At 40.3% G+C, this 9078-nt stretch overlaps 1 protein-coding gene across 1 annotated transcript; it reads right to left on the bottom strand.

Moving 5' to 3' along the window:
- Positions 1 to 4384: 4384 nt before the first annotated feature.
- Positions 4385 to 5724, bottom strand: rbp4l (retinol binding protein 4, like). Its single transcript, XM_008304272.1, has 4 exons — positions 5608 to 5724; positions 5380 to 5516; positions 4697 to 4809; positions 4385 to 4608 (listed from the first exon to the last, which is right to left on the bottom strand). The coding sequence occupies exons 1-4, from the start codon at positions 5722 to 5724 to the stop codon at positions 4385 to 4387; spliced, it is 591 nt and encodes a 196-aa protein (XP_008302494.1).
- Between the last annotated feature and the right edge of the window lie 3354 nt (positions 5725 to 9078).

Genomic DNA, 9078 nt, shown 5'->3' with positions numbered 1-9078 from the left:
GCAGCACGGTGGCTCAGTGATTAGCACTGCAGCCTCACAGAAAACACCTCAACCTGTTTCTGTGGCGAGTTTTTGTGTTCTCCCCGTGCTTGCGTGGGTTTTCCCCGGGATCTCCGGTTTCCTCCCACAACCCCAAAAACACAACCCTTAGGCTAATTGGATATTCTAAATTGTCCCCCAAAGAATTCAAATAAAAAGAAAAAAAAAATAAATCAAAAGAAAACATATTTCTGCACGTGTGTGGTTCTAATGAATTAATTACAGCTGCAGCTCATTGTGGCTGCTGCTTGTTGCTGTTGTACAAACACTTGTGGTTTTAACATGGACAGGACTGAAGGTTTCTGAAAGGTATTATAGATAGAGAAGTGATTCATTAATCATTTGCAGGAAAGTGAATTCTTCCAGCAGCTACGATCACAGGTAAGATCCTACATCTGACACTGAACACAACAGACGTACTGAATCTGACTAAAAACTCAGGACGAGGTTTGAAGGTGTTTGTGAAATGTGATGTTCAAATGTGTGCAAAACTGTCACTGAAAACATGACGTCTTAATATACGGTGTTCAACAATGTGATGGGTTTGCCTTGAAGAAAGAGATCAAAACTGATATCCTGATTGCAGCACAGCGAACGAATAGTCGGCTATTCAGCTATTCGGGTCCGGCTTGAATAGTTACATATCAGTTTCTCTTTAAAAAATAATTAACAAAGTCATGCACCATTTGTCTCAATAAATGCTTTTCTTTACAGTCAGTTTTACATAACTTTAGTCAGCTGCAGCTCAGTGTGACTGTGCCTGTAGACGGTTGTTCACTTCTTCAAACACTGAATTGTGAGTTGTGGAGATTTGTAGAGATCCAGCATGTTCATGTTTTGGTACAAGCACACCTTCACATATTCTTCCATTACAGACTCATTTCCGGTCTCATCCCAACACGATTTTGAGGTGAATTCATTAGGAAAGTCCACGATTATAGACGCCAAAGAAACTGGAAACTTTTTTTCGTCATCTTGCTTTACATTATGTGTTATATGTCAACATGCTGTTATGCCAAAAACACAGCATTATTTTAAAAGTGTCATTGTGAAGCTTCAGACATAAACTAGATAAAGCAAAATACTTCAAACAGTGGGTATCAGAATGGAGATCTATTAGAGATATTTAGCAGCAGTGTAAGTATTTTAACTGATAATTTGAAGACTGCATGTATTTAAAAAAAAGTCATGTTTTTATTCCTGAAGTGATCTGCTCACTGAACAATGAGGGGAAACACATCAACAAGGAAGAAAATGCAAACCATTTACAAAATAATACCCATAAATACTATATGAAACTACCATCAGCTATGAGTCTTAAAGCTCTGTGTGCAGCGCTAAGTGTGGTTTGATGGCCCTCTGGTGGACAAAGCTAACGGTGGCAAGAGTCGCATCAACAAACATTTACACTGTGTGAGTTTATCTAAAGTAATGAGCTGAACAGTGAAGCTTTGCAGGGCTGGTTATTCAGTTATTCAGAGAGGAAAGCTACTGGCCTGACAGATGGAAAACACTGGATTCAACCAGAATTTGTGTTATAATTACATTTAAGTAATAACTGATCATTTGAGTATGTAAGTGAGTAAGTTACAGAGATTATTGTGTTGCAGCAGGGAAGGCTATATTACAACTGAGCCTACAACTCTGGCAGATGTTGAAATGGGGCCTCTACCAAACTACAGCAGATAAACATACTTTTGTTTTTACCTCTGGCTTGTAGCCTTTTTTACATCTGGGTTTGCAGTGAGGATGCATCACAAACTTTAGAGTGCTGTCTGCTGCTACATGACATGTCGTGCATACTTTAAACTACTTGGTGTAATATTTAAAATCCAAACGATGCCTTGCGATCAAAAATAATTGTCAGACAGGCCTAATCGGGCACTGTTGGGGTTCAGCAGTTTTACAGATGGTCTGATTCCCGGTAAGGTCAAACAGCTGATCCTCTCAGAGTTAAGCTAGTTTACAAACAGACTAACTGTAGCTTACACTGTCCCGCCAACCAGTGTCACTACGCACAGACGATATCCACAATCCCCCGCTGATCCTCAGTCACACACATCCCTACTTTTCACTTGCAGTGTTTCTCCAACAAACCCGAATGTCAACACTGTGCTATGATGTTATCAGTTCTAAAAGAACCAATCCTTTCTTGGGTCCCTGACAGCACCGAACTATTACACAAATTCAGAGCAAAAGATAGTTTGAGCATCCTGGTTCTCACTGGTGGAAGTATTTTGACTCAAGTCCAGCACTTAAGCACAAATTTAAGGTACCGGTCCATGTTGTGTAACTTTCCACTTCAGTACATCTCAGAGTGACGTATTTGTACTATTTGCAGCTCCGGTAACTTTTCAGAAACATTTTTATGTAACTTTCTTGTTTTCTGAAAACCACGTGTCTTGAAATGTTGTGATTTTGAATTTTACTGACAACCTGAAAGATTGAGTGTTTCTTAATGAGATGAGAACATTTTCCTACTTGCTGAGATGGTAATTAAGCTGGAAAAGGTTCATCATAAAGCTGAAAACAGAGCTGTTTTTCTGAGCTCATGAGATGTAGAATTTTTAGAGATTACATAACAGTGAAACTACAAACTCATCTTGTTAAATATGATGCCTTGCTGTAGATTAAACAACCCATATGAAGTAGATCAAACAAGCTCAACCTTTAACACCTACAGCAGTAAAATGCAGCAGTAATATCAACACAAACATAGTAAAATATATTTTTTAAGAAGGACTTATACAGTGTAAGTGCTTTTACTCAAGTGAAAGACGTAAATACACACGTGGACAAAATTGTTGGCACCCCTTTGTTTAATGAAAGAAAACCCACAATGGTCACAGAAATAACTTGAACAACTTGTTCTGGGCTCTTTTGTTACCACTCGTATTATCCATCTCTTCCATTTGTCATCAATTCTCCTCCTGTGGCCACGTCCAGGGAGGTACAGTCCCGTGGATCTTACATTTGTTTGCACTATTTCTTATATTTATATGTACATTTTTTATTTTTATTTTTTCCTGTCTCGTATATGTGTACCTCTTTTGAATGCTGCTACCAACGATGTGAATTTCTCCACTGTGAGATAAATAAAGGCATATCTTATCTTATCTTATCTTATTTCTGAATAATATGTGCAGCTGTAGTCACAGGAGCATCAAGCTGCTTGGAGATGGTCTTATAGCCTTTAACATGTTTGTTTATAATTTTCTTTCTAATCTCCTGAGACAACTCTCTCCTTCGCTTCCTCTGGTCCATGTTTAGTGTGGTACATGTCACCAAACAGCACAGTGACGACCTGTAACCCTATAAATAGGCCGACTGACTGATTACAGGTTTGTAGACACCTGTGATGCTAATTAGAGGACACACCTTGATTGAACATGTCCCTATGGTCACATTATTTTCAGTCTTTTCTCGGGGTGCCATCATTTTTGTCCAGGCCTGTTTCATGAGTTCATTTTTAAAAATAGTTCTGTTGAGCCACGGTTCAAAAGCAATGTCTGATTTTCATTGCTTAATTTTCATAGAATTTTTATTTATTATTACTTTTGTCAGTTTTTTCTGTGACCGTTGTGGGTTTTTCTTTTATTAACCGAGGGGTACCAACAGTTTTGTCCACGCGTGTACTTCTTCTGTTGCCTAACTTGTCAGCATAATTCTCTAAAATCTATCTTTGCAATCCAAACAAGACGTGGCTTCGGGAACATTCCTACTTTCACCTTGCAGCACCCTGAGTGGTCCAGCAGCTGAGTGAGTATAACAGGACTAAGATCTGTAAACATCAGACCACCAGTAAGCCCATTACAGCTCGGAGCGTATCGTACTGTGTTTGGCTTATTTTTCTTGGGCTCAGAAGGCGTTAGCCGCTTACATCAGCAAAGTGCAGCACGTTCGCGTGTTGTCAAGTCTGAACTGCTGATTAGTGTTTTTTTGTGTTTGCTTCTTTAATCTGCTCAGGTCTACATATAAATTCATTTGTCTTTAAATTGAAGAACACAAAGAAGGACATTTTTCACATGTATTTGTTTAGAAAAATATTTTTTTATTTTATTTTTCACACTCACTCCAATCTCTGTTGCAACAGTAACATTTTCCTTTGACAGACAGTGAATTGAAGAGCAAAACAGGAGGAAATGGGTTAAAAAAAAAAAGAATCAGGTGGAAATCTTGGAGAGTCTTGCAGATTTTTCAGTGCTATTGCTTTGCATTTTTTGCTCTTGTGCAATTTTCACTCACTCACACAAATGCACTCTCTCATTCTCCCTCTTTCTGCCGTCAAACCGCCTCGGCTGCAGCTGGCCGGCGCACACTCCTGCCCTCTTCTCTCTCGTTGTGTTTAGCAGGCTCCGGACTGCAGGACGGGCTGAAACTGTCCGGCCATGCAGATGTCCTCCTGCTTCTGACGGACGACGCGCTGGATGGCGGGGGGCAGGCCGCGGGGGTTCCTGGAGAAGACCAGGGCGTAACCGTCCTCGCAGCTGCCATCCTCTTTCAAGGTGCGGCAGGCGTAGGTGATGGCGTAGTTGTCGTAGTCGGTGTCGATCACCCAGTAGTTGTCGCCTGGTTGGAAAGGAAGGGGAGAGTGTGAGGAGCATTGAGGGGGAGGAAGACGGATGTGAGGTGGGGAGGGAATGCGTGCAGAACTAACCTCCGCTGGACAGGTAGCTGGCCAGGCCCTGGTAGTTCATGAACATCTTGCTGGGGGTCATAGGGTCAGGAACGGAGTACTGGGCAGCCATGTCAGCACACACGACCCAGAAGCTGCAAAATGATGGTACAAATGTGTGTTAGCGTCTTTGCACAATGTAAAAATAAAAGGTCACTTCTCACTACCTTCAGTAAGCTGAGAGGTTTTTGCGTACAGTTTTCACTTCATGTCACGAGCACTGAGATCAGCTGTAATGCTCTTGTTTGTTGGTAAAAGTGCATTTAAGCCGACATTCCTGCGTAAAAACCTTTATCTCCGACCTGCGTTTCTTCCTAATCCCTCATAATCCAGGGACAAACATGGGTTGTAGGTAATGCTGTTCAGAATGTTCTCAGCAAAAGTTCCTTTCATAAAAATCATGAGCAAAACGTGAGGAGAGCTCTTAATTTCTAAGCCAGGAAACTGAATATTTAAAATGCCCTCATCTTTCCAAGGTGTTTGGAGAGAGTCAAGAAGGTCTTTGTGACCCTTTGCCTTAAGCAGGGGTCAGGATGAGGACAGGGTTTGCTAGTCTTGCTTTAGATAAAACCAATTCTATAATTTTATCCACAGATAATGAGTCAAAAAAAGGGTTTATACCATTACTAAGAGTCAACAGTAACATCTACCTGGCTCTGACTTACCCAAACAGAGTGACCCGTCCCTTGGAGGAGGCGGTCATGGAGCCGTCATCATCGATGGTGTACTCAGCTGAGATGTTGTCCTGCAGGAACAGGCCTTCTGGGTCTTTCTTCTGCAGCGCATACCACTTCCCTGCATACTGCAATTAAAATTAAAGAAGGAAGAAAGTCAGACATGGTTTAACTTTATGCATCATGCAGGTTATTTGTGTGCGTTTTGCATTTGCTCACCCTCTGGGGTTCGAAGTCTTGTTTGACGGAGAAGCTATCGACGACACAGGAGGCAGACAGGCAGCGCTCCACGCAGGAGACAAAGACCAGCAGCAGGGCCAGCTTAGAGGATCCCATTCTGTCCTGAACACAGATATCAGCGTTATCAGAGAGGGTCTAAGAATCAGCATCAGAGGACCTGTTGTTATTTCTGTTAGGAGTGCATTTTACTGTTTGAAATCAAATCACTCTAGAGTAGTTCACCAACTCTTGTAGTGTGTTAATTTAATTGTACCAATAATATATTACATAATTTAATATGGAATATAGAGAACAGCAGCACTATGCGTTTAGATCTCAAGCTGTGCCGGAGCAATGCAATGCAGCCTAACAACTAATTGTAGGCCAAGAAAAATGTCATTTGGACTCCAGCAGCCTGTATATCCTTTCATTACAAGTATCGTAATTATGAAGTCTCTCCTTTCAACAGGTAAAAGTGGCAGAACAGAAAAAAAGCACAATACCTTCTGATAATGACAAAGAAATACCGATAAGAGTAGCTAGAAAGTGAATTTTCCAATAACGAATACAGATTTCAGCGTCTTACCTGTTTGAGGTGGAAGCAGCAACAGCGAGTAATGTTCTGTTCGTGGTTATCCAGCAGATTGAGTGTTGTGTCAGAAGCTGCCCTTATATATGTGCGCCGCAGACGAGCTTATGGCTGATTTTCGATGCTTGTAACTAAATAAGGTGCTTAAATCTAGAGGTAATCCTGTTGGGTTGAAATCCTTACCGTAATCTGGCTTCTACGTTCAAACCTGCCCAAGATTTACTATAAAAACAATTAAACCTTTATGTAACTGATGGGAAGCGCAGTAAAACAGGCACATGCATACCCGGGCTGACAAATGAACTGTATTTCTGCACGTGTGCAAAACACAAACTTTATAGGAAGTAGTCATTTTTTATTAAACTTGCCAACATTTGAGGAACTAGTAATAAAACACCATTGCAAAATTGGTAACTGCATGTTTTTAAATGTTAATTTTTGGTGCCTGCAGTTGGAAATCACTTCAAAATGGAGACTCCAACTGAGGGAAAAAGAGCCGAAGGAGGCAGCAAACTTTGCCGAGCTGGATTCAGACAAGAACCAGGAGACGAGCAGGTGGAGTATGATGATAGAAATGTCAAGCAACCATTTGCCACATAATTAATTTAACCTTCAGAGCCCCTAAAAAGCCCAGGTGGATCTGAAAGGCTTGTTTTCTTTTTGAAAAAATGCCAAAATTACACGATTATCACTATTATCAGAGCCAAAACTGGGAAAACAGAGTAAAAATTGTCACCTTTCCAGCTGTCTGGTGGTTAATGTGAGGCAGGCCGGCATTCTTACAAGCATCTTTGAGATAAAACTAATATTTTAATCATTGTTAAGTTTTCTGCACAGAGGTGTTTCTCTAGCACTAAAACAAAACCACCAGCATCAAAATAATAAGAACTGAGAAAAAAATCCCTTTAACATGTTGTCTCTGGATATTTGATTGACAGAAATCCAACACATCCTCTTATAGGCTATTTTAAAGAATGTCCACTAGAAAAACATCCCCAAATTTAAAAACTGTAAAGCCAAAGTTACCAAACCTGGCCTCTATTTATAAAAGATACTTCAGAGAATTTCAAAATAAAATTTTAAAGTTTCCTCATTCTTATCACTGGGCCAGAGTGAGATTTGAAAAACTTATACAGCCTTATAACAATAACTTCCCCTCAACTAAATTTGATGCAGCAGACATTTTAGTCAATGCGCCGCCCTCAGCAACCTTCAAAAAGCGGTTCTGGTTGCATTTTTAGAACATAGTCCTGGCACAAGAACCTCCTGGGATGGACAGAGAATATTCATAAAAGTATTTATAATAAAACCCAGTGCAGCGCTAAATAGTGTGACTAATGCTGTAATTCAGTTTATATATTTAAAACATGCAGTAAATTCTTTTTTCCTTCAATAAATTTCCCAACTGCAGCTACACACGACTGCGTTTAGATTCTCTGGTGGCTCGTCTTTACTCAGAAGCTCTATTGTTTTCTTATTCGCTTATGGAAAAAGGTGGAAATAGGTTCCCTTGACTTGATTTTAGGGAAAAAGAGAAAAGCTGCATGGAGCTAGATGAGCTAGGTGGTCGTGTACTATGATGTGTTCATTTCTTCCCGCCCTTTGTTTGCAAAGTTTCTAGAACCACTTACTCGTATATCGAAGAGGAGCTGAAATGTAATCAGGTATTTCGTCCCAAAACTCCTGGGACACTTTGACAAATCCATGACTAACACACAGAGAAATACTACATGGAAAGCACTGCCTGAACATTTTAGTAAGTCAAGGTGAACTACAGGGAAATGCTAAAAAGGATTGAGAGCGGACGGACTGCAGGTCGAGGACGTGGGTGACGCTCTGTCACAGCACATGCTGTAATAGCTGCCAGCTGAGACAGTAAACAGAATTGGACAACCTGGTTATGCTGTCTGCTTTGGCTGAGTAATGAAGGCGTAATCCTCTAAGAAGTAGCGCGTAAATACGGTCAAATAATTCAGTTAGGTAATTAAATACATAAAGTGAAAGTATGTAAGCTCGAAAACCGTTTTATTATTAAACATTTTTATAAAAGACTTTGGGAATTTTAGGTGTTCAGCATCACAAAAGCACAACTTTGCAGACAGTAACATCCAAAGTCTTGTAAGATTTCTGCTTGTGCTCTGTTTTTCTATCATTTATCTATTCTAGCTTTCTTTCCCCCCCAGTTAAAGTTCTATAACATGTTGACTCCTCTGACCACTGCAGACTGGCCCTACGCTGACAGTAACATGCAGACGGGCTCGTCAGTCAAAGCAGCTCATCTATTTTCTCCCATTGACTGTGCCGCTCATTACTATAATCCTACTTCCACGGACTGAAATAGATTATTGACAAAAACAGACACACTCAGCACCTTCAATTTAAAGTCCTACGTGCAAAAAAAATTACATTTAGTGAGGTGATGCGATGCCATCCTTCTATTTTTTCAACACTTTTAAACACCAGCATGTGTGTTTTTGCCAAGTTTATGAAATTGGACGCAGTAAGCAGAGTAGAATTACATGAGGGACTTGCTCTCCTTGAAAACAGAGATCTGATGATAAAATTCCCACAGTCGTCTTGTGAAATTGTTGTGTGGGAAAAAAGGAAAAACCTCAAGAATGATCTCGAGGTCATTCGTGGCCAGAGTTCCTGATATCTGTGACCTTTGGTTTGTCAATGGAAGAATTTCATTAATTTCAGGAAAAAGACATCTTTTTTTTTTGTTGGCATCTTGAACTGGAAAAGATTTGTAGACAACAAGAGTAAAAAATGCATTTCTCCGTACTGGAATAAGAGCTTCCTTCTTTGAACATATCCATAACCAGGAAATACCCCAGAACTGACCAGGAGACTAAGATGATGTCTGTCAATCACATTTTGTA

Source organism: Stegastes partitus, unplaced genomic scaffold (assembly GCF_000690725.1).
Source record: "Stegastes partitus isolate 25-593 unplaced genomic scaffold, Stegastes_partitus-1.0.2 Scaffold2182, whole genome shotgun sequence".
In the NCBI taxonomy this organism is placed as follows: domain Eukaryota; kingdom Metazoa; phylum Chordata; class Actinopteri; family Pomacentridae; genus Stegastes; species Stegastes partitus.
This window is presented reverse-complemented; position numbering and strand designations above follow the sequence as displayed.

Excerpts from the sequence above, each read along its gene's own strand:
- rbp4l (XM_008304272.1), bottom strand. The coding sequence starts at position 5,724 with ATGGGATCCTCTAAGCTGGCCCTGCTGCTGGTCTTTGTCTCCTGCGTG. Across the intron at positions 5,517-5,607 it reads AAGACTTCGAACCCCAGAGG|TATGCAGGGAAGTGGTATGC; the intron begins GTGAGCAAATGC and ends TTTTAATTGCAG. Across the intron at positions 4,810-5,379 it reads GGACGGGTCACTCTGTTTGG|CTTCTGGGTCGTGTGTGCTG; the intron begins GTAAGTCAGAGC and ends ATCATTTTGCAG.